At 37.0% G+C, this 26,463-nt stretch overlaps 1 protein-coding gene across 1 annotated transcript in view; it reads right to left on the bottom strand.

Moving 5' to 3' along the window:
* The window catches only part of TNNI3K (TNNI3 interacting kinase), a 279,546-nt gene that overhangs the window by 144,726 nt on the left and 108,357 nt on the right, over positions 1-26,463 (bottom strand). Inside the window, exons 15-17 of the mRNA XM_024734607.1 lie at positions 26,373-26,430; positions 26,052-26,246; positions 25,212-25,316 (exon numbers count right to left, since the gene is read on the bottom strand). Coding sequence (XP_024590375.1) covers positions 25,212-25,316; positions 26,052-26,246; positions 26,373-26,430 — 358 coding nt within the window. The remainder of the gene's footprint in view (positions 1-25,211; positions 25,317-26,051; positions 26,247-26,372; positions 26,431-26,463) is intronic.

Below are 26,463 nucleotides of genomic sequence, written 5' to 3'. Positions count from 1 at the left end.
GAGGGGAAAAAAAAACCCCAAAAAAAAAAAAAAAAAAAAAAAAAACAGAATCAGAAACAGGAGTTTAGTTAGCAGGAATATAGTGGGCTATAAATACAGATAAGAATTAGAGCCCAAACATAAGTGATTCATATAGGGGATGAACTGTAGGGAACTGGGGAATTGGCATAGGCCAGTGGTTCTCAAAATGTGGTTCCTAAACTAGTAGCATCAGTCTTACCTGGGAACTTGTTAGAAATGCAAAGTTTTGGCCCTAACACAGATTTACTGTACTGGAAATTCTGAGAATGGAGTCCAGAAAGCAGTGCTTTAATAAGCCTTCCAGATGGCAGTCTGAGAACCACTGGCATAGGCCAAGATAATAAGATGAGGCACTTGGAGCTTAGCAAGCAGTGTCAAATATCTAAGGGATCAAGTTGCTGGGAAGAAAAGGCAAAGTTAAGAGACACTAGATATAAAAAGTTAAGCTATCAATCCTGATGGAATTGAATAGATATAGAGAGATAGAGAAATAATTACAGGGAAAAAAAAAAGCAAATAAGATTGCAATATTGAGCCAATATTTCCTAAGGTGGTAAGTCTCAATAGGTTAGGGGCAATGGGAAGTATGGATTCTGATACATCCTTTGGCGTGATAAAATAGATAGGGGTAAGAATTCATATTTAATAAAGTCTTTCTAGGTGACTCAGATATGTATTACCTCTTGTTCCTAGGTGAGAGGCATTAGCTTATTAGAATCCTTATCCAAACATCCTGACTTGGAGCCAGAACTAAGGTGTTAGCATGGGTAGGAAGTAGTTAATCTAGTTCAAATAGTAGGATATTGGGGTGGGAACCAGCTTCTTAACTGACATACTTTCCTAAGTAGATAACACATAAAGAAGACGGAACAATTTTCAACTCCTTACTCAAATAAAGGTAATGAGAATCGGATGCGGGTAAGATGAAGCACAGAAGTAGCACTTTAAAAACAAATAGCTTATTTTTCATCATCCACAGTAATGTAATTAGCATGGACTTCAACCAAGTCTTTCAACTCTGTTTCTCATTAACTATGCACAAGAATTCTTAACAAGGAACCCAATTTCCATGTGGCTATGTACATGATGCCAAAGATTCATATAAAAATGAAAACCCAGCAGATTATTTAGGAATTTCCCCAAATCTGCATATTTGGCACTGTACAAACAAAGCTACTGATTTATTTTCACTTGTCATGTAGGTGTTCTGATAGCTATAGCAAATACAATGGGTTGTTTTTTTTTTACCCCCTCGGGTAACTTGCTATTGTTTTGAATCTATTGATCAAATGTTTATTGAATCCCCCTATATGTTCAGCAATGCCTAATTAAATTAGCAATGAGATACCCAAAGTCTGGCAGTAATACAGAAGAGGAGAGAAACAAATGTTACTTCAGAAGCAAGAAAATTCAGAACAAAATATAATCCTATTTGCTATACGGAATTGAACCTGAAACTTTATGTTGACAAGTTAAAATCAGTTAAAAGAGGATGTGTCTTCAGAGTTCCACTTTTGGTTATAGCACCTCAAACTTCATTCTGAGAGGAGCTATACAAACATTTAAAAAATCTATTTGAAGGCACAAAATGGCTAAAAAACAGTGCAGAATTAAGGGGCTAAGATAAGGAGGAGAAGGAAACCCAGAGATGTGAGCCTAGAATTGAGGGGTCAATTTCCCCCTTTGGGAATTTCCCTGTTCCATCCCTAAATAAATAACCAATGGAAGTGCATGCATATGACCACCAAAAGACATGTAAAGAATCTTCAGCACAGCATACTCTTACACTATGGAAATAGCCCAGATACCCATCAACACTGAAATGGAAAAATAAGTATATTTGTAGAAAAGAATACTGTATTATGGTTTTCTTAGGGTATATGCCCAGTAGTGGGACTGCTGGGTCATATGGTAGTTCTGTTTTTAGTTTTTTAAGGACAGGTGAATGGATAAAGAAGATGTGGCACATATATACAATGGAATATTAGCCATAAAAAGAAACAAAATTGAGTTATTTGTAGCGAGGTGCGTGGACCTAGATTCTGTCAATCAGAGTAAAGTACGTCAGAGAGGGAAAAACAAATACCATATGCTAATGCATATATGCGGAATCTAAAAAAAAAAGTTGTACTGATGAACCTAGCTGCAGGACAGGAATAAAGATGTAGATATAGAGAATGGACTTGAGGACACGGGGGTGGGCTGAGGGGGAAGCTGGGGTGAAGTAAGAGTAGCATCGACATATATACATTACCAGATGTAAAATAGTTGGCTCATGGGAAGCAGCCGCATAGCACAGGGAGATTGGCTCGGTGCTTTGTGACCACCTAGAGGGGTGTGATAGGGAGGGTGGGAGGGAGGCTCAAGAGGGAGGGGATATGGGGACATATGTATGCATATGGCTGATTCGTTTTGTTGTGCAACAGAAACTAACACAGTATTGTGAAGCAATTATAGTCCAGTAAAGATCTATTAAAAAAAAAAGAATAGAATACTGTAGAGTGTTTTAAATGGATGAATATGAGACATGCTGGGACCTGGGCCCCTTTGCTGCAGTGCTGCAATGCTTGCACCTGGACACACCTTTCCTCTAGCAACAAAATACAAAGAAACTATATGTGACTAAAAGTAACTGCGTGCATGTTCATTGGGGCAAATTCTGGACAAAAGATACAAAGAGACCAGAAAACCCAGCTGCCATTTTTGAAGAGCCCGGAACAAAAGCAGGGGGTCTGGAGCAAAAGCAGGGTACTGCGCATGCCCCCTGCACACGCCCCCTGCACACACCACCACCTAACGGGTGGGCAAGCCACCTAAGCCACCTCTCGGGCCAGACCCGTGGACACACCCCTACCCTTACCCCATACAAGGAACAAGCTCGCCAGCCCCCCATCAGGGAGCGAACAAACAAGGGAACCTGTTGTTTGTTCTCGTTCCCCCCACTGCAGCAAGGGCCCTAATAAAGCCTTGCCTGAATTTCTTGTCTGGGCTCTGATCAATTTCTATTGATTAAGGAGGCCAAGAACCCTGTAATAAATTCACAAAAAGAATGTTGACCAATAGAAGCCGGATATAAAACAGTGTCTATGAATATAATATATAAAGCTAAAAAACAGGCAAAACTAATCCATGGTGTTACACATCAGGATCAGGGAAGGGGTAATGATTAGTGGTTCAAGATCTGACCTACCACAGTTTAAGACTTCAGTGTATTTCTAGTACAGGGGAGAAAATGAGTTTTCCATATGGTCCAGAGCAGAAACACGTTTTTCAGTAGGTTTTGGGCTCAAATTCCGAGCCAGTAATTCCTTACCATTCCTTGCTTTGTCATGGTTCTCTGTATTAAATTTCCTCAGGGACTTCTAAAGGAAGAGAGGTATAATCACCATCAAGGTAGTCTTTAGGCTTCCTGGGTTGCCTACTGAATTATCTGAATAATGCCCCATTCTATCACTTCCAAGAGTCACATAAATTTCTGTAATGAGTTGATATAAGAAGTTAGGTCACTTGACCCAGTATCATTTTCATTTATCTACAGTTGGATAACTCTTTATGATGGAATAAAAGCTAGTTATTATAATACAAAGAAATAAACTAAAAATATGAAAGATGAGAACACAGATTATTCCAACTTGAGTTTATCATTCAATGTTCAATATATACCAATCTAAAGTTTGTATCATCTCTATGAATATCATTTAAGATGGCAATAATAAGGTTAGATCCGAAATTGCATTCTTTCCTCTTAAAGTAACGAGTTCCATTCAAGTGCAAATACTATGGATGATCCAAAGTCCAAATGTACTGGCAGACCCTTGGTTGAAGAATTTAATATCGAAAAATAAAATAAGCAGAGTTTTAAAATAATTACATAGCAATTTTGTTGTTCGAATTCATATGGCAAAGACAGATCTGATCATATTTGACATCTTATTTCTTTTATTTCCTTCTGTGTTTAGCTGTTATTATCTCTCTTAACATCCTAATGGGAGAATTATATTTGAGGAATTGCCTCTTCAGCAACATTTATGAAAATGAGTGTGGTACTCTGAAAATACTTCCTTCTATAGCTCATTAAATGCTCTTTTCTAACTTGTTCACATGGAGTATGGATTATTTAGCTTCCCCATAACTGAGCAGTAGAATTTACCAAACAATGGCAAGCTATTTATATATTCTCCTTTTTGTTACAAAATGCAGACAGGTACATGCCTTTTCACTGATAGTGTTATTAACGATTCAATACTACTTGTGAATAACAAAGGGCTGAATTATATAGTTAAGTATTATAACCAATACATAAAAAGAATTTAGAAAATCTTTTTTCCTACTATGCATTAAAAAAATCTCTTCTTCCTTTACCTCATCACAAAGAAAGGTACAAAGTACCAGAATTTCTATGACCTGGAAAAATCAACAAATATAGCATTCAGTGTATCATATGTATGTGTGCACATGGATTTGAATGCATTATAGAAGGAAACATATCTATGTCTCTGTCATAGCTGTATCTGTATAGAAGAAAAAAAACCCATAGAAGCTATGCTCACTCAATCCCTTTGCCAGTCCAAAAGAGCTACTTAAAAACTGACTTTTAGTACAAGGCTCATCATCAACTTTGAAAAGAAAGTGAATCTTGAATTTAAGACTAAAACTTTTCAATATTCCTGACATCCTATTTCTAAATGCTACCGAGGTCAGCTCTATTTTAGATTGTAAAAATCACACGAAATTTTCTGATGTTTTCTTCTTTCCTCATAGGCCGAGAAATTGAAATGGTTCAGTACTCTGCTCCCAAAGACATTGCTGCAGTAATGTGAATTTCTTCCCATTCCTCTCTCTCTCACCAGGAGGCACTTCCTCTCACTGCTGTGGCCTCTCCCGTTGCGGAGCACAGGCTCTGGACGCACAGGCTCAGCGGCCATGGCTCACGGGCCCAGCTGCTCCGCAGCATGTGGGATCTTCCCGGACCGGGTCATGAACCCGTGTCCCCTGCATCGGCAGGCGGACTCTCAACCACTGCGCCACCAGGGAAGCCCTTCCTCCCTTTTTTAATTGGCTTCTCTACTGCTAAATAGCTGTTGAGAAAAGTTGTAGTATCAAGCAGTAATCTGAGATGCTGTATAGGATTCTTCTCTAAATACCCATAATGTTCTAAACTGCTCCGGATCCTCCTCACCCCATTGGTATTTGTGTCTGTGGTATGTGTGAACACTCAAAGTTTTCCCTCCTGACCCTTATGTACCTTATTCTCTCAACTCATACAGCAGTAATAGTTTGGGAATCCCTCTTAAGCATCAAATTACCCTTGCTTATTTTGTTTTTGTTTTTCTTTTTGCGGTATGTGGGCCTCTCACTGTTGTGGCCTCTCCCGTTACGGAGCACAGGCTCCGGACGCACAGGCTCAGCGGCCACGGCTCACGGGCCTAGCCGCTCCGCGGCATGTGGGATCTTCCCGGACCGGGGCACAAACCCGCGTCCCCTGCATTGGCAGGCGGACTCCCAACCACTGCGCCACCAGGGAAGCCCTACCCTTGCTTATTTTAATCACTGCTGTTTTACTTTTTGTTCTGGCTGAAAATTCCTATTCTGTTAAGTTCCACCTCAAGTATCACTATGCCTGTGAGCTCTTTCATATTCTCTGTGCAGAGTTGATTAAACTTTCCTCTGTACTTTCATAATAGTTGGTTTATCACTTATCAATTTTGTCAAGGTTTAGAGCTCCTTGAAAACAGAAACTATGTCTTAGTCAAATTTGAATCTCTTGGTACAAAACATAATACACAATAGATTCTCAATTAATTCTTGTGGGATAAACGAATAAGCCAATTACCTGTAAGAACAAGGCAAGGCTATACAGACATCTTTCATTGTATAATTTTTATAGCAGTGATATCAAACCATATACCATCATCCCTAGTGGCAAAGGAGTTATTTCACAGGGATTACACAGTTGGAAAACTTTTATTTTTGTTTGTTTAGCATATACCCACACTTCTTTATTTTCCTTGAGGAATTTCTCTCCCTCCTTACTTTTAGTTCGTGAGGTTCATGTACATCTAGGATTCTAGGAGTGGTTTATGAATTACCTGGCCAATTAGAACAGCACATTCTCCTATCTATAGTAATTGGCTCAGGAATAAGCATGAGGCTATAGCAAGGCCATTCAGAGCCAATTATAGATATACAATTCTAGGACATGTGTTGGTAATATGGGACTAGAGGACCACTTTACACTGCCGCGGTGACCACCAGTTGAAGATTAAGAATAAAGCCAAGAATAAGTAAGCCAGTAAGAAAAAAAGCCTAGAGATTGAGAAAAAAGAAGTCTGATGATATCATTTGAAATCCTAGATCTAGCCATGTTTAAAACACATCTATTCTTGGACTTTTCATTTACATAAGCAAGAATCATTTTCTGTTTTGCTTAAGCCAGTCTGAGCTGGGTTTTCTGCAATTTGCAACTTAAAAAGGCTGTCTAATACAGCCTAACAATCCAAGTTTGCAATAAGCTTTGTCTAGAAATTAAATATATAAATGTATATGTACCACACATACACATATATGTGTATATATATATATATATATATATATATATACTGTTTGCACATATGTGTATATATGTGCTGTTATTTTTCAAATATATGTAGCACTACTGTAATAAATAAAACACAGAAATATTGTTTGTAAGTGTTATTGACATTATGCCAACTTGGTTATGCATTTTCTCACTTGATGGACTCTAAAGGTACAACAGCATCCCCTGAAGTCTAACTTTTAATACTAAAAGAGATTATCATACTCAAAATATTTTCTACCACTGATTTGGAACATCTGTGCAGTCCTGAATCTACAGTTCATCTTCAGTAAATACATATTGATTGATTTCAATTATAAAAGAAATTTTCTCCATTAGTTCAAAGATAGTATTACCTTGAATCATATGTTATTGTCAATTTGCAACCACTTTGACCAAAAAAGGGTAATTTCATATGGTTCGATCTAATAGAAGCTCAATAAGTATTTATTAAATGAATGCATCAATCAATCAATATATTTTTACTATTTTTATACTGTAGATCTAAAATACTATTCCAAAAAGAGTAGAAAAAAGCAATTTTGTGAGTACTTGTTACTTGACTCACCTTATTTTTGTTCAAACTGGCTTCTGTGTTTAGACACTGCCTAAGAGATTGAAATTGCCTGGGAAATTTTTATTTGCATTTTTAGGTATGAAATAGCCATTTCAGTAGCTTTCTCCACCATCTAAAATAAACTCACTTTTTTTTTTCTCTTCCATCTTGATGAATGAGCCACATCTGTGCGTTTCTTTTTTTTTTTAATACTTACGTGGTATGCTGATCCAGAGAAATGCTTGTAAATAACTTTTTTTTTTTAAGCTTTCAAATCATTTCTGTGCTCACATTTTTCCCAGAAGTCTTTACCAGCCTATTTGTATCTCCTTCGAATTCATTATTCCTTTCTCTCCACACTGTTTGAATTATCTGAGATATCATCTAGAATGAAATTGAAGAAAACTGCCCTGCAATTCTGAGAATAAAAGAAATATAAAACCAGTGCCCACTCCTTTTCACCTCCACCTCCACCTCTCCTCCAGCATATTGTTTTCTACCGGTTGTCACAATAACAACGATGCAGTTTACTCGCCATCTCTGTGAGGACTACATGTTCTGTTTCTTCTGCCCAGGGTGCTTGTGTAACAAAGAAAAACAGCTATAAGAGGTTTGTGTTCAAGCAGAAAATGTTCTCAAAATTCTAGATACAAAATATAGCTTATTTTGTATTCCTGAAGACACTTATGTACGGCCTGAACTTTAGTTATGCTTCCCAGCGCTCACAAAATTAAAACCTCAAATTAAACATCTCATCAGTGTAGCTTCTTTGCATTTCATCTATTTGTTTCAAAAATGATAAAGGAGGAAAATTATGCATTTTGGGAGGTACTTGGTCACAATACAAACTCACATTTATTTGAAAGTCTCAGAAAATAGAAACTGCAAAGCCTGTTGTGAGATGAGTGTGGAATACAGGAAGTCAACCAAGTGAGTAAACGTGAAATGGAGGATTATCCTTATTTGTAGAGAATCCATTCCAGCAAGAAATTGAAACAGGGGCTTCTGCATCTAAAACAGTGGGACTCCTGACAACTTCCAAATGCCCTATATCATATTTCTCACAATTTTACATAAAGTAATGATGATTATTTCACCGGCATTTCAAACATACATGGCTGACATCTTGATATCTTTCAATCCTTTCTACTCCTAACACTTACTTCAGATCAGTTACCAGACCCAGTCAATTTCATCTCTACCATAGATCTTTAATCCTTACACTCCTTTACTTTCCCACTGTTACTATCTCAGTTCATACCCTTATGACTTGTGGCCTGGGCTATTTTAACTTCTCCCAACCTATGGTGAATTCTCCTATACTAAGCCACTCTCTGTAACATTGCCAGAGAGATTTATGAAATTTTATCTTATGGTGTCCTGAATCTGTGGTCTATCCCCTTGCCTGTTAGCTAACAATGAAGTAGGATGTGCTCTCCCCACTCAACAACGTTCTTACAGTGGCATGGGTGCTTTGAGGATGGCTAAACTTTTGCAGTAGTTGCCTGCTGCAGGCAGCATGCAAACATTGTAGACAGGGAACAAGAATTCCTAGCAAGAACGGTAGCTCCTGCACTGTCCTGGACTTCCCAGTCGTGTCCCATTTGAAAGCCTAGAGGAGAGACATCCCTGAGAGTTGCTTCTCAGGGCAGCGTGAAAGTTTCAAATGGGATTCTGTGCCTGTGATTTGATGGTAGATTTTCCAAGAATTAAAATACAACAATAGGGCTTCCCTGGTGGCGCAGTGGTTGAGAGTCTGCTTGCCAATGCAGGGCACACGGGTTCGCGCCCCGGTCCGGGAGGATCCCACATGCCGCGGAGCGGCTGGGCCCGTGAGCCATGGCCGCTGAGCCTGCACGTCCAGAGCCTGTGCTCCACAACAGGAGAGGCCACAACAGTGAGAGGCTCGCATACCGCAAAATAAAATAAAATAAAATAAAATAATAATAATAAAATACCCTGAAAATGTCTAAATATAACAACCATTTCCCTTGTTCTTTTTTTCCCAGATAAGTCAGAAGATGTAAGCTATGATTAAACAAAACATTAACAAAAAGTAGGGTACTGTTAACTCTCAATTATACACCTATGAATTATTTATGGTGACCCAATATTTCCTTTTTACCTATCTGCATCTCAGGTGGCTGTGTTAAGGTAAGGTCTGACACTGCAGAAGAGAGGAGAAAGAGACTATCTATGGTTTGACTTTTAGAAGGTACATTTTTAATAATGACCTTCAGGCTATTATTTCTTCTCCTTGCTATTGCCTCTGCACATTTTCTTCGTTGTCGTTGTTGTCGTCCTCCTCCTTTCTTCTTCTTCTTTCTCTTCTTCTCCCTCCCCTCCTTCTTCTCCTTCTTTCTCTCTCTCTCTTCACACCCACCCCACTCTGATTAGCTGAGTTAAACAAAACATGTTATGATCACCAGGAATTTTGGTTGAGTGGGAGAGTGAGAAGTCAGAAAAATAATTACTAAGTATTTTTCTTGAGAAATAGTCTTTGCAACTCTTATTTGTAGCAAATATATAAGAGTTGGAACCTTGGTAAACATACATGCAAATAAGTTACGTCTGGAACCATCTTAGGAGAAAGGACCAAGAGCTAATATTTACTTAATGTCTACTATGTGCTAGACACTGCTATAAGGTAGATATCTTCCCCATTTTATAAATGAAGAAACCTATGTCTAGAAACAACTTGTTAGCCATTACAGCATTAGGAAATGGCAGATCAAGCCTTGATATTTCTGACTTGAAAATGCACATACCCGGGATATAGGTTCTCTTTGATACTAAACTGCTCTTAAAACTGCCACCTTAATTCTTAAATTCTTAGTCTCTATGTTGTTGGCCCAAATCTACAGTAACTTTTTCATACAAGAAATGATACTGTAAGCTAGTGCGGGCAAGCCAAGCCCAACTTTTGAGAGAAGAACCTCAGTTTGAGAAGTCTCAAAAGTCCTCTTTTCATAACAAATCACACTTCTGAGTATTGGCCTCCAGAGCAGAAACTTCTTGTGCATAAAGTTGTGTAAACTTACTGGTTATACAAGCATTTGACCAATTTATGACTTTAACAGCACTTCATTGATCAAATGCTCAAAATAAATTTTAATTAAATGTATTAATTAACTTGCTTTTTTGGGGGGGGTTTCTTTCACCGAGTATATTCTCTTAGTTCTCACTACAGTAGGTTTTATGTACCAAAAAAACCCAAAAGACATACTTTTCCTTAAAATATTCTGAAAAATATGAAGTAAAAATTAAAAAATATATAAAATAAGGCATTTGTAATCTCTAATTGTTGAGACATTTTACCAAAAGAGGTAAAACTTTGAAACTACACAATTCCAGCTTCCTTTAGTGCTTGTTTGTTTTTGTAACAAAAACCATTTGTTAAATGTATTTGCTAAATTAGAATAATATATATAGTTGATACATACCGTGTAACTTACTTATAGAAATTTTAACATTTTCAAGTAAACAAATGGCTCTCTGAAGTGGTTAAACCTGCCTTGCCCTGCAAATGAGTAGAGAGAAGCTTAGTATCCAGCTAAGTTTAGCAAACTAAATGAACTACTGCTCAAATGAGAACCATCTGAACTATACATTTCTGGGTCATTTATAGTCATAAAGAGAAGATTCAGTTTATCACAACTTCATTGTGTTTATTGTTGAAGCTTAAACATTCACATTGCTCATGCCCTTGTCCCAACTAATTCTGAATTGTCCAATTCAATTTTCTGAATTTGGGCTACACTGACCTTAGATCAGAGTGCAAATGAGAACACTTTTCACAGACCAGTTATTTGACATACACTTTTTCATTTGTTCACACTTATATAGAAGTGCTTTACAATTCTAATTTTGAAGAAATCTGATTTTATATTTCTTGCACTTGAGTTATGCTGCTTATGCTATCTCACTTCCATGATCTTGATTGTAAATTAATTCTTTCATTGTATCTTTCCTGAATCACAGCATCAATTTTCATTAGATACTTTAGATGTCTTCTCTCATAAATGACATTTTGAAAACTGAAAAAGCTATTCAGGCTGCATCCCCATGATCCACAGTTTCATGCTGCATATCTAGCAGCACATTGCTTTTCATCAACTTAGTGATATTAGGGTAGTTTTTTTCTTTCCAGATGTTGTATCTGCCAGTTTGCAATTTTTGAGATCTAATGTCTTCATCCCACCAGTTTTCTGATGACATATAAACACTCTGGGCCTTTTCTTCGCCATTCAATATACGCACTTTCGCATTTGGCTGAGAAGTAAATTCTGGTACTGAATATCATTTGCATCAGACCAGAACCAGCAAGAGTAAATAGAGGGTAAGCGCATAGTCTCAAAGACACTCTCTCATCTCCCTTCCTGTCAATGTCTACGGTCCTTTGACTGAACGCTAACATTTGCAGACACCTAACTTGACCTTAGTGTGATACAGATTTCTATTCAGTGACGGCATCGGAGTAAACCTTTCTTCTTCCAATCCAGTTATGTTGATTCTTCTTCTCTAGCTAGAATTGGTTTTGATATCCTCAGTGAGATTACCTGGCAAATGTTTGGTTCTCCTTCGTATGGTTTTAAGAAGAGCAAATAAATACCTTTTGTTCATGATTAGAAAGGTACAATTCATATTACTTTGCCTATCTCTTTTTAAGGATTTCACTTAATATTTACTACTTACATTAGACAATTCATTTGTATTCACATTAGAAGGAAGAACTCATCTGTTTAGAGACAACAATTCAGTGAGTTTTAAGAGACATATACTCCTGTGAAACCACTGTCTCAATCAAGCTACAAAACATTTCTGTCACCTCAACAGAATTCCTCACTCCCCTTGTATATAGTTCATTCCTCTCTCAATTCAGCCCTACGTAACCACTGATCTGCGTTTTTGACACGGGAGATTAGTTTGTATTTTCTAAAATTGTATGTAAATGAAATCTTATGGTAGGTACTCTTTAATGTTGCCTTCTTTCACATGGCATAAATTGAATGTAGACAGAGAACGCTGACCACATTTGAGTCCATATTTGGGATAATTCTGATCAATTAGGAGTAAAAAGTAACTAAGAAGTGAAAAGGATAACTTAGGTATTTGTGTTAAAAAAAAGGGGAAAAATCTTAATATAAGTAGATGGCATATTATATTTGTGCTGTTGAAATTACAAGGAATATTTAAAAAAGGAACACAAATCCTTGCCAGAAAATAACTTCTGGGTCAGTTAAAAATTAAAACTTTTCCATTAAGGCATCCAATAATCACTGTATTTAAGAAGTCGGGTGTCAACATAAAGCAAAATTGTGAAACGATTAATTTAGACATAAAAATATAACAAGTTCAGGAAATGTCACCACTGGTTTTTCAGGTTCACATGAATCTGATTTTAGTTCCCACATACTCTTTTCAGAGGATATTTAAATAATTTGACTGTGACAAGCCAAACTGTTTTGATACCTCATTGAAAGTCAAATGAAAACATTAATCAAATGCAAAAATATTCCAGTCAGGCATAGAAACGCTGCAGGTTAGAAAATAAAATGTTGCCTTTGAGAAGGAAAATCAATCAATTCAGAAAAAGCAGGTATTGGCTCAAATCTACATGGTCAGTAGTGACTAGAAATTACTAGAATTTCGGGATTGTATTTTTCTTAAGAATCATCAGATAGTCTTGGGCTATATCTATATTGCAAAACCAGCTTGTTTGGCTAATTTTTCACCTGTGTAAATTAGAAAATCAGAGCAGTCAAAAAGCTGATTACATTTTCTTTTCTTATAGTCTTCACTGTTTCTTTGGACAAGTTTTAGTGACTAGCATGCAAATAATGATCTGCAGCACAAAACAGCCAGGTAAGTGACCTGTGGGATAGCAGTCTTAATTGAGCCAAAGAATGACTTTCATATTATTAAATGCTACTGGAATTGTTCAATATTAAGTAAAAATTACCTTCTCATTTCTGTTATGAATTCTATAAACTACACCTCCCTTGGTAAGGCAATCTTTCAAATAGCTTAGCTGTTCAGTCAGAGACGCTCCTGGTTTGTGGGACTACATGACTATATATCTCTATGTTTTGGACTATATGAGTATATAGTATGGGGAATAACCTTAGTCTGTCACTTACTAGCTGTATCACCTTGATAATTTGCTTAGTGTTTTTAAGCCTTTCTATACTTTATCTTTTTAAAAAAGCTATCATACAGAGTTATGGGTATTTAATAAGCCAATGCCTGGAAATATTGAGCTCAATGCCTGGCACAAAGAAACATTAATATATGATACTCTCATATTCCTTAAAATGTTATTAATTCATTCATGCATTTGACAAATATTACTTGAACTTTTATTAGGGCCCAGTCACTGTGCTAAGCATTTGGGAATAAAATCCACAGCCCCTGTCCTGAGTGTATAGAAGGGAATATATTCAAATACATGAGCAATTTTAAGAGTGCTATCCTGAGATAAGTAAGAGCATGGTGTGCTGTAGGAACACCTAGGAGCACTTCCTGGAAGAAGGAATAGGAATTAGCCAGGAGAAAAGTGATACCGGAGGACGGGCGAGAAGGGACACTGAGGGGAAGAAGGGAAGAAGGTATCGTGGGGTGGGCATTTTCATCAGAATGAATAGTGTGTGTTAAGCTCTATATTAAATTTACCTTTTCAGATAGAGAATATAGATGCAATTCAGTGGATAAAGACAAAAAACAAACAAACAAAACACCCCAAAACAAACAGAAAGGCAAAATAAAACAAAAGAAAACCCCCCCAAACCTTTTTCTCCTTACTGCTTACAATGCTGGGGAACAGGCTTGGTAAATAAAAGCTCTTTAGCCTCATATTTAGGAAGCAAAAAAATAAAGAAACTTTGTCAAACCCAGAAGAGGTTAATAAAAGTTCAGTGCTAAAATGTCTGCCCTAAAGGCCAACCATATCTCAATAGGAGGAAACTCAGAATATCTTTCTCATTCTTTGTATGAAATGGGAAAAAAGAAATTAAAGAAAGAGAAAGAATTAGATGAAGCATGTAATCAATCCTTTCCTTTACAAATCCCAGCAATTCAGTAGGCCTGCCAGCCGCTAAATCTTTCAGGGACCACAGACAGGAAAAAGCCTATTAAAATGTGCTCCATTCCCAAAGAAAGGGGTCACTCAAGATCCTCAGACCCTTAACTCTGAATAGATTTAATGAAAGCCAACTGCTATTTTAAGAATTTAGAAGGGGATTTCCCTCCCCAAAGAAAAGAAGACAGACATCATCAATGCTCTAACACTGTTTCATCTATGGCACCAGGCATGCTTTTCACTAACTTTCTGTAGGTTGTTAAAGCCATTAAAAGAGGATTTAGTGACTAAGAATACGTTCTTCACATACAAGGCTTAAAATGTAATTGATACAAAGACCATCCCTTTAGGATTAAAGAGTTCTAATCATTCTGTGAGGCTCACATGCTCTTTTCTCCATGCTGGTCAAGGTAATAGCCTTTCAGAAAAGAAGTGTGTTGTCTCCCATACCATTTAATAACCACAACACCTTTCACCCTCAGTGGGAGGAAGATAATCCAGATTACTCTACAAATAGTAGAGATCCAGCGGTTGGATGCAAAATGAACCTTATTCTGAGACTTTCTGGCAACTCAGTTCCATGTGATTAATAAAAATGATATACTGATTTCTCTTGCAGAGTCTTTCTCTAACGTGCTCCATGTACTTTTGCCCTGACACCCCCTATTAACTGCAAGGATATCTCTGTGAAGGTAGACATAGACACCATTATCTCCATTTGCAAATGAGGAACCTGAGGCAGAAAGAAGTCAAGTGACATCACAACAGTGACACATGAGAACAGAAATAGAAATGAGAAAAATGACTGTCTTTTGGGAATCAAGAGGGTGTGAAGGGATGAATTCTTTCTTTTCTTTGACTATTGAAAGAAAAGCAGGGGGCAACCTTCTCCGTGTTAACTTTGAAAACATCCCTGCTCCTTAGAGTGAGAAGGACAATATCCCAGTTAAGTAGCCTGGTGAGCTAACTGGGCATAGGGAAGGAAAGATGCCTAACTACATAGATGCTCCATACATCCTCTGCAAAACTAGGGCTTCTCCTACTTGACATTTTTTTCCTGGCATGAACTCTGCTATGTGCCTTTGATGATGCTTCCCCTTCCCTGTCATTGTGTTCCCAACAAATGACTGTTGAATGATTGAATGGCAGATGTTTAAATTGTATGCCTAAGTTTTGTGAATGAGCCCTAGGAAGAACAATCACTGAGAAGGATCTTGAATAATCAAATAACCCTGTCGACCCTCAGCTATGTTTTTATCCAAATTCTGTTCTAGATCTGCATCAACCCAATGGGAGTGTCAAACTGAATCCCTGTTGCAAGTTTGAACCATGATGGGATGGAGAGGTCTCAGTGAAGAAAGTAATACAGGATTAGAATTCCCTGGCCCATCTTTATATATATATGAGATCTTCAGTCAAACAATCCAGTTAGCTCTTACATCTTCATGACAAGAAGAAACTAGCCATCTGAGATATTATAAACAAAGTTTGTGATACTACAATCAAAAGGGGAGACAGGTCCTTAGAAATATTTAATTCAGTAAAGAAACTTGGGCATTCAAGAATATTAAGTAGTGAAAATATTCCTTAAGAAAAATAATGACAATAATATCTAATGCATCTTCTCATTTAAACCCAATAAGGTAAGTATTATTATTGCCATCTTGCAAATTAGGGAACTGGTATTTAAACAAATGGCCCAAGGTAAGCTGTAACACAGCTGGTATTTGAACTCGCATGGTCTGGTTCCGTAGCCTGCAATCTCAGTTGGTTCATCCTGTGGCCTTCGAATAGGGTGGTAGCCCACACCAACACAGATTCCCAGAACTGTTCATGCTGCAAGTCAAAAGAAGACTAACATTGTTGGAAGAGTTGCTTCCTCACAAGGCTGACAAGGAGGATTTTGAGACAGAAAATATTAAGCAAGGCAAGAAAATTTATAATTTTCTGCCTCTCTTTTTCTAGGCCACATTAAAGGTAGAGCTATTGAAATTCAATCAGTGGAAAAATATCTACCTATTAAGATTGTTTCTCATTTATTAGCTATCAATTCTGGTTCTGGGCTCCGAGTCAGGCTGCTTTCTATTATAAACTCCAGGATCTGAGGAACACAACAACATAAATGAATCTCAGCAAGCAAAGATTGAAAATGATGAACTGAGAAATGCACAGATAACCACAAGGTGGCATTAATATCATTACTGAAAGGTTAGCTGCTTAGGAAATTGACATGGTGCCAAGAGGGGCACTCACAGTGCCTCCCAAGAAATGAGAGCAGAGAAGAAACAAGACCGAACAGAGAAAAGCCTTTGTTGACATTTTCAAAAGCTGACTCTATACAGGCCATATCCCCAAAGGATGGAAAATGGCAATGTGAGGAACCAGCAACACTAGAAAATTGCAGGCCAGCAAGTTCACAGCCAGTCATAGGGAAGCACTGGAAAGGTTTTGGCAGGTCAAAAGGTGCATCCCTTCTCCTCCAAGCTCCACCCTGGGGTGACAGAAGGTAACCCTGCCACAGGGAAAGCACTCCTGTCTCTGGCTTTGGGAATTCCCAGGGTATGGCCATGTTGTACTGAAGAAAAGAGGCAGCAGACTGAACCACTTCACCATAAAAAGCATGGGTGTAAGAAAGTTTAAAGTCAGGTTCCAGTGCAGACTAGTAGCATTTTTATGTCAAATCAAAAGTGAATTTTGGTATCACAGAATCCCTGTTTTTGGCCAAACCCTGACTTTCTATGTTCTCTTTATACACAGATACATTTATTTTGTACACACACATAATCTTGTGTATGGTGTCAAATGGCAGAGGGTGGCTAAGAATCCACCTCTAAGATGTGAGATTCAGGGATGTGTCTAACTGGGAGGATTGAGGCAAAGATTCTGATGGAAGTTTCAGCGAAAGATGGCAGGTTTGACTAGGTCTGTGTTAACAGTATGATAGTGTGGGCAGAATGAAGGAGCTTTTCCTCTGATTTAAATATACCTGTTTTAATTTAAAGGGAGTATGTGTCTAAGGGAATTTACTTAATGAGGTGTTAAGTACGAGCACTATTTTTAGAATTGGTGGATGCAGCCAAAATTAAACCAGACATTCTAATGGAGGCAGCTGAGAGAGGAAGAACGTTTTAACTGGGCCTGGGAGGAAACTTTAGGTATTTCCACAGGAGTACAAAGAAAGCACAACTCAGGCTTAAGGGACCTTATAGGATAGAGTAAGGAGGGGGGACTGCTATTTTGGCTCAGGATGAAGAACCAAACTGAAATGTGCTGAGAATGTTTGGGACACATCTGGCCCTCTGGGAACTGTGGGAATCAGGTTAGAGGGCAGGGGTGGATCTACTATCAGAGAAGAGGAGGATGAGCTGGACAGTGAATTTCTATTTAAATAACAGGTAGGCACTTGAGGGTCAGAGGGAACCGTCTGCTTCATCTGGAGGTTCAGGGAGCCGAGGACAGACAGACTGACTTTAATCATGTCAGAAGTGGGAATGGAAAATGTGACTGAATATCAACACCTGAGTGAAGCTTGCAAATAGGATTTTTTAAAAATTAATTAATTTTATTTTTGACTGTGTTGGGTCTTCGTTGCCGCGCACAGGCTTTCTCTACTTGCGGCAAGCGGGGGCTACTCTTCCTTGCGGTATGTGGGTTTCTCTTGTTGCGGAGCACGGGCTCTAGGCACGCAGGCTTCAGTAGTTGTGGCATACGGGCTCAGTAGTTGTGGCTCACGGGCTCTAGAGCACAGGCTCAGTAGTTGTGGTGCATGGGCTTAGTTGCTCCACGGCATGTGGGATCTTCCCAGACGAGGGCTCGAACGTGTCCCCTGCATTGGCAGGCAGATTCTTAACCACTGCGCCACCAGGGAAGCCTTGCAAATAGGATTCATTTGTAGAATTAAATGTCTGAGGAACCCTTTCAGATGGATATGGTATAATAAGGTTCTATGAGTAGAGTGATTAGAGTCTGTGTTTTAATTTTCACTTTTAAAGAAAAATGTGTATGTGTGTTTTCATTGACCTAGAGCAAATGGAACTGTGAGATGTTTTTGAATTTATATAGCATATTTCATACTATTACATCTTATTACAGTACATGTTTTTTACTCTTGAACCATGTTTAGGTTCAGGGACACATGTCCCCACATTCCCAAAGCTATTCTCATGTTTTTAATGTAACAAAAAAAGTGAATGAGGATTATTTCAAAATTAACTTATATATAATATGCTTTACTGAGTAGCTTTCACCACATCTCCCAATTAGTGGTATTAGTTTATACATTGTGAAAATGTGTTTATAAACTAAAAATATTTAGTATGCAGTTGACGTTATGTTTGTGCAAGTAATTCAGGCAAATCTAGATCACCCTTCTACCCAAACCCTAGTACCTGTTGTCACTAGTGCAAACAAGGCGAATGTAACCCAGACTGCTGGCTGCCTACCAAAACTCATTTCCTCTTCTGGGTACACGGCTGGACTACATTTCCCAGTACTCCTTGCAGTCAGGCATGGCTATTTGAGCTCTAGCCAATGAGATGTGACTGAAAGTGACATATGCCACTCTAATGCCTGGCCACAAAGCATTTCACGCACGTCTCACATATTCTTGTCCCATTTATGCTCACTTGAATAGAGATGATCCTCAAGGAGACCCTAGATGCAACATGCTGAAAATGGGTCTTGAACAACTTCATGGGTAAGGGACCACCACAACAACCTGTTAATTCACACAATCAAGACACAAACTTCTATTGTTTTTGAACCATTATACATTTTGAGGTCTGTTATTGAAGCAGATACCTTAGCCAAACAAATCCAAATTTCATCTTGGAAAGCTGTATAGCGTAGTTTTTTTTTCCCTCATTACTCATAGTAGTAATGAAATTGACACAGATTGAAACTGATTACTTAAAATTTTGAAAATCTGAAGTCATTTTACAATTTTGGAATATAGACATTTCATAATTAGGCACCCCTTAAGCCCTCAGGCCCTAAGCCCCAAGGCATCCCTTGTACATAATTAATTAGCTTCTCTATGAATCCCAAATGGTAACAGCTAGGTCTCATCCTTGGGAGAATTGAGAAAAATATCTCTCAAATCATTTTCCATAGGGCTTAATTTCTTCAGAACTGCAGATGAGAAAGAATGGAAGCATTACAAAAACGTGAAAATGTGCATGCTTATATGTGCATTGATGTATAATATTCACATATACATTTATGTGAGTCTTTCTCTATATATGTATGTACTGATTTACTATACATAGGTCTATATTCTTCCAGGGTTTTATAGCCTTGAATACTCGTATGAACTGTGTGCACTTCAGTTGTCTAATATTGAAACTTTTACTTCTGTTTGGCTGCTTATGAAGATTCTACACTCCTGGGAACTTTTCTAATATTAAGTATGAATTATAAATTAGGTGCTCAAGAACGCTTTAGTATACATAGCACAACTCCCATGAAAACTGCTGGATCTTGGAACCTACTCTGTGCCATAGGTATCATGAGCATGTGGATCTGTCTTTTGCATTAGTTATTGAATGAATGAATAAATGATTATATTGTATTTAGGGCAATGATTCACAAAACATTTGGAATTACATTGTGACTTGATTTCCCAATATTCCCACTCCACCCTGGAAGAAGAGAAGGATGAGATTGTATAACAAATGGTTAAGAGGAGTAATTGGTATTAGACTAGAAGGTAGTTCTCAGTGTTGCCTGTATATTGGAATCACCTGTACTGCTCTCTAAAAATATGACACCTGGACCCCAACTCTGAGATTCTGATTTAAGTAGCATCAGGGTTTTCTTAAAGTTTTCCTAGAGATTCTAATGTGTAGCCAAATGTGAGAACCACTCCAACTAGAACAATGTTTTCTCTTCTTGTTTGATTATAAGAATTAGCTGGTAATCTTGTTTAAAAATATAGATTCTCAGGTCCAATTTAGGACATTCTCAATCTGTGCCTTTTAGGAAGGAGTTTTTGATTTTCTTTTTTAAATGAGGGCCCCCAGGTGATTCTTATAACTGGGAAATAATACTTAGGCTCTAAGCTCTGCTGGAGAGGGGCTACGGGTCTGTCATCCTCAGCTGTGCCCCAGGCATAGCATAGACTCTGGCTCATATCAACCATTCAAATATTTTATATTAATTAATTAATTCACTTAATTTTAAAGTGGAAATAAGTGAAAAAAATTGACAAAGTTAAAAATGCCACTTGTGACTGGTTTTATACTAGAGATTTACAAAAGTAGAGTTGTGAAGAATTTCATGAGTTTCAAGGGTTCTCTTTTAAGACTTACTATAAATATTGCAATGTAATCAATTAATTGGCCTGCATGCAAGTACTCAGAATTCTTTGCAAGATGGTATTTGCCAGTGAATGTTAAATTCCTTCTGTATAATCACTTATTAGAAAAGTCACAAGCGAAAGGAATAGCTGAGAGTGAACTCTATAATCTATGTGAATCAAGGAATACAATTGTACCTAATAGTTAGGTAACAGAAAAACAATTAATAATTTGTTAATTTGTACTTGATTGCTGTTTTTTAAAAAAAATGCAGGGTTTTTATATTTTGTATTCAACTGAAAGGCAAACACATACATCAACTTAAAAGAATTATTAAAAATTTTAATCAATTTTTTCTTTAATACCTTCTGAAATCTTCACTAACTTAGTTAAATCCACCTTCAAAATTAAAATTCTTTTAGCCTTTACTAGCATTGTCATTTAAAATTATCTGTCATTTGTCATCAGCAAGTTGGCTGTTTTTAAATTATCACTAATTATTTTCCTTTATAGTCACTCGAATAAGCTGACACTCAAAAACAGCCCTCAGATCTAGACCTAGCCTAGACCCCCAATTAATTAGTTGTGTTATATAAAAATAAATATCTGTATGGATGAGAATACTGTGGAGTGTTTTTCCATCCACATTCTTGACCTATAAAGGAACAAGTGAGGGATTAATCACAATAACTGGCATTTCTATAGTGCTTCACACTATACAGGATGCTTTCGTATATGTCTCTCTTGGGAGTGCCATGGCCACTCTGTTGGAAACATCACTGTTTCATTGATTACAGTGTTGTTATATTATTTACTTAAATACAGAAAAGACCATTTATTTGATGTTTGCAGTGATGTTTGGTTTCAACATCAAAAAATTTGGAAAATGGACTTTACCAAGAAAACAAAGATAGCTGCTAGTATTAAGTAAAAAACATTAAAATGTTTAGCTGTAAACCATGTTTTGTAAGCTCCAATGCCACAAAATGAGCATATAAATTAGACCAGGTATAAACTGGTAAGTTGGTAGGTGGTGGGGTCTATGAAAAATTGAGAAGTACCTTCCTGCCTAAAGCTACACATTTAAAAATATTTAAACATTATGGGCCAAAGAAGACATATCCATATGCCTCATATGCAACTTCTGCTCCATACTAGCAGAACATGGGGTATAGAAGAAGAAATAAAGCAGAAACACAGAAGCACAAAGAGATGGTATGAGAAATGGTTTGGGTCACAGGAATTGCGCCTATAGGACCGAAGTACAAAGAGCAAGGTTGATCAATGAGGCCGATGCTCATCCAATATCACCCAGCCTCCTCCTATCTCTCTGTACTGACTTGGTTTTGCTGTTGTGGTTGTGTCAGCATAATATAGCTGTAAGCATGTGACTGTGGGCTTAATATCTTTAGTCAGTTTCCTTACAGTAAAATGGACATAATAATAACTGTATTATAGGATTGCTGTGAAATTAAATGAGAGCATACATAACAAGGGCTTAGCAGAGGTCTTTCACATTGTAAGCACTGAATAAATTCTCACCATCATCATTGGAAAGAACCACTTCCTTAAGCATTCCTTGATTTATATGGTAAGAAACTTATAAGGGAAAAGGCAAAGTGTTTTCCTTTCACTCAAATAAATTAACAACCACAAAACCAAAGATAGAAGTGTCCCCTCTCTGTGGGCTGATCTGTAAGCTCAATTTCTTTCTTTTAGAACTATAAAAGGTATTGGGCAAGTTCGTCAGACTCTATCTACAAGGAGTCATACTTGTACCAACTAGGCCATTGCTTTCTGAAATGACATTCATCGAAATGCCTCAAGAATTTGGTTCAGTTAAAAATGCATTGACTGAACACCTCTGTGTAAGACACTATGTTTAGTTTTGGAAATCTGAGATGAAGAGTGCAGGATTGCTGTTCCTGAGGCCCTGACCTGCCCAGAAAAGTTGGGGAGAGAAACATGGAAACAGGTCGTTTCAATACAAATGTAATGCCTGAGTTCCTCACTCTATGACATACATCTTTTCCTCTACCTCTTTCTATGGGAGGGACTTTGAAAGCATTGTGCAAATACAAGGATTAGTATGCTATGAAAAGACTGAGGAAAGATACATGCCTATCCTTCAAAGTCTAGTTTTAGCTCTACATCCTCCAGGAAGCTTTCCATTCTACTTTGATCTTTAATTTACTCAAAATTCTTTGAAAATTGCTGATTAATCATTTTGGCCCTTAATCATTTTCCACCTTAAATGGCAATTAATTTGCTTCCTGGGCATATGTTTTATGTCCCTAACCAGACTGTAGTAATAAACCCTGAGGAGAAGGACTTAGACTCTTTTGGGCAGTACACATGCTACATTTGCATTAAACTGAAAAACTGAATGTTTTATTGCTACCAGATTAAAGAGCAGTAGAAAATAGTCCACAAATAATAAATACAAGAATTTGGTACTCTATTATATTGAAGGCACCCATGAAATAGTGTTTCATAAGACTTGAAGACTTTTTGGCACAATTTAAGTATTTAGGTTAGATTAGAGACAGAAAAAATGGTAAATATAAACTTATATCTGTTATATAATACATGTTCTCTTTTCACTTTTAATCAACAACATTTATATTTTTGGTCCTGCTTTATAACCTGGTGGCAACAACTTACACTTACTCACAGGGCAACAGAACACACTTTCAGTTGCCCCACAAGTGAAGCGTTGCAGCAAGAGAAAACTCAGTGAGCACATTTGTTTCAATGACACATGCAAAGATGGTTGGGAAAATGAAACAATACTCTTAAAACTCACAAATCACCAGTTGAAATTATGCTAATTTATCACCTAAATCTGTTTCCTGAACATTGTTACTGAAACTCAAAGAAAAAATATGTTTATTAACATAAATATTTTTAAAAGAGAGGTAAAGAAAATAACAGGGAAGAAATAACTTTTTTTTGAAAACTAGTAAACAACTATAAATAGATTGAGTCCTATATATGTTTACTTCCAATATCTAAGATTCAACCACTCTTCATATCTAATTTATTTTATCTCTCCTATCTATCTCTTCCTTTCATTTCCTCTGCCATTAGTGAACTTCTGCTTTTCATTACTTATCTAGATCACTGCAACAACTGCTTCACTACTTTCCCTTCAAGTTGATCTATTATAAAGACGCTGAATTAATCTTTCCATACTACAGTCCCAAATTTGTGACTCCTTGCTCTAACATCCTCAGTGCCTCCTTCTTGCTTACAGAACAAGGTCTAAACTACCTTACTCTAGCATTCACTAATTTCTGTGCTCTTGTTTCAGTTTATTTTTCTTTCCCAAGAGTCCTCTTCACACATTAAATACACTACCTACATTTATACATTTCATCTACTGAAGTGAAACTATTCAGTGCTCCTATACATACCTTTAACTTTCTAATCTCTTTTCTTTTTTTCATGTCTTCCCTAAGCCTAGGATATTCTTCCAAATTCTAACCATCCTTTATGGTCAAGCCCGAAGGTCACCTATTCCATAAAGTTGTTCTAAATTTCTCAGAAGTAATTAATATTCTGCTTTCTGAAATTTTATAGAAAATATTTCACTATTTCCTTAAGAGAACTTGTTATTTTTATACCTAGAGCATATTTAGGTATTTTTCTCCTCTACTAGAGTAGGAAAGCTCCTTGAGAATGGAGTCTATGGAAGTTTTACTTGGCTCTACTGTGCCAAGTATAAAGGCTTTGAACATAGCAGATACCGAAATAGCTACTGAACAAATAACTGGAGTAATTAATGAATATTGAGCAGTTTTAGAACTGTGGGCTTTGTATAAAGGATCATATATGGGATCTACTTGACTTACTGGCAACCATGAAATGAAAGTTATTGATTTTGAATAATCCGGCTTGTTTCATAAACTAGTGGTTTATCAGATTGGTGGTTTTCCAGATATTCTCCTTAGCACCTTTGAGATTCCAGAGAGATGGCTCAAGGATCTCCCTCTTTGGCAGTGGGAAATGGTAACTGAACAGAATTTTGCACCATATACTCTGCCTTCTACTAAAGCTGCTCCTTTTGTGTATCAGCCTTTTTCTAAGACTTCTCTTAGAGAAAGCGTTCACTATTTAAAAAGAAAAGAAAACCTTGGGGTTCCACCACCAAAACATTCTAGTTCTATATTCGTTTCAAGTCTCCATTCCACATGAAAACATCTTCACATGATAACTAGGTAAATGAGCTGCTGTGTTTTGGCTGAGTTTATAATTATAAGAAAAAAATAACAAAATGTTAGCACAAAAGTAGCATTTCAGATAATTTTATAACAGGTCCTACTATAATACCTGACTTTGTATGAGACACGACATTCTATAATGGTCATTGATCTCAATCCTTGATCTGACTTTACTGGCCTGAGAACTAGCTAGCTGGTGAATCTTACAGATGTCATAGTCTTTCTGCATATTTTTCACAGATTTGAAAGGCCCCTGAGAGGCAATTATACAGCTTTCTATTTCTGTAAAAGACAATGACAAACCTTTCTATCCCTGAGGCTTATGGTAGCCTGTCCCCTTACCCACAGAGTAGAAAACTGTGTTCTGCAATAAATCTAAAATGTATCTTCACTGAAATCTGTCTTACACTCCTAGTAAGTTACACAATTCCAAGTTCATTATTTAGAGGGAAAAAAATACCTGTTTAAGTCACGGTGTATAATTGGCTGTGTCAAGTTGTGAAGGTACTCCATACCTTTGGCAACATCTACTGCAATAATTAATTTAGACTGCAAGTCAAGAATCCTAGAATTTAAAAATAGATTTAATGAGGATGAAATGGTCAAAGCCAATACCATACCTTTCTAAAAGGAATCAGTAGTGTGTGTGATTTGTTATTCTGTATAATTTCAGCCGTTTTTGCTTGATTGAACATTAAGCTAAAAATTCAACAAATTTGGAAAAATAGCTTTTCTACATCTGATAATGCTTAATTATAGATCAATTCAGATACCAACCCCTCTTATTTAAACAGTCAACTTGATTTTATAATCTTTGTAATTTTATATTTAATTTCTTTGTAATAACATAAAAATGGAATCTAATCACTGAGTAAAAACCATATTCTAATTATCATATGCATAGATCTAGGAAGTGAATTCAAATTAGACTTGTGCAAGACTATTCTTTCTTAAAACTTTAAAAAATAAATACTGTGACCCCTGGTAATTATTTTATTCTGATCTTAGACATATCTGCTTTACTGGTATGTCAAGTTTAGCCTAATTATTATAAGCTTCAGTTACCAATTTAAATTCCTTGAATTTGTTATCTTAAACTGAATTCCTGTTAAGAAAGCACAGAAATCTTTCTAGTCATTAAAACACAATTATTGGACATAAATTATTAGCCATCTTTAAAATGTCACATTTCCTAGCACTCAGAGATATCAGAAGGTAAAACCTCACCTAAGCAGAAAGCATATGAGATGTTGCAACTGTAATTCCAATGACATGTAAAATGATAAGTCAGAGACCATACCTCTTCTGTTCATGAAGCAGGGAGAATAGAGAACCCCCTGATATGTACTGAGTGACGATGGCAAACTGGCTGGGATCATTCAAGCAAGCACCCACAAACTGAATGACACAGGGATGATTGAGCCGGCAGAGAATGGACACCTCTCGGCAAAACATATCCACATCTGACTTGGAGCAGTAGGTGTTGGCTCGATAACTGGAAATGACAGTAACAGGAAGTCTTCAGTCAACAGATGAATCAAAACAAGGGGCTAGCCATGCATATACTTCTCAGAGTTTACTGCTCTACTTGGATGCTAAATTTTCTCATTTGCTTGCTTACCGCTTTATAGCCACTATTTTATTTCTGCATCGTCCTTTATACACTTTCCCAAAAGAACCTAAAATTGTTTAAGAGAAACAAGTAAACACAT

Source organism: Neophocaena asiaeorientalis, unplaced genomic scaffold, assembly GCF_003031525.2.
Source record: "Neophocaena asiaeorientalis asiaeorientalis breed wild unplaced genomic scaffold, Neophocaena_asiaeorientalis_V1.1 scaffold15, whole genome shotgun sequence".
In the NCBI taxonomy this organism is placed as follows: domain Eukaryota; kingdom Metazoa; phylum Chordata; class Mammalia; order Artiodactyla; family Phocoenidae; genus Neophocaena; species Neophocaena asiaeorientalis.
Note: the sequence above shows the minus strand (reverse complement) of the source record. Positions and strands in the feature narration are given on the sequence as shown.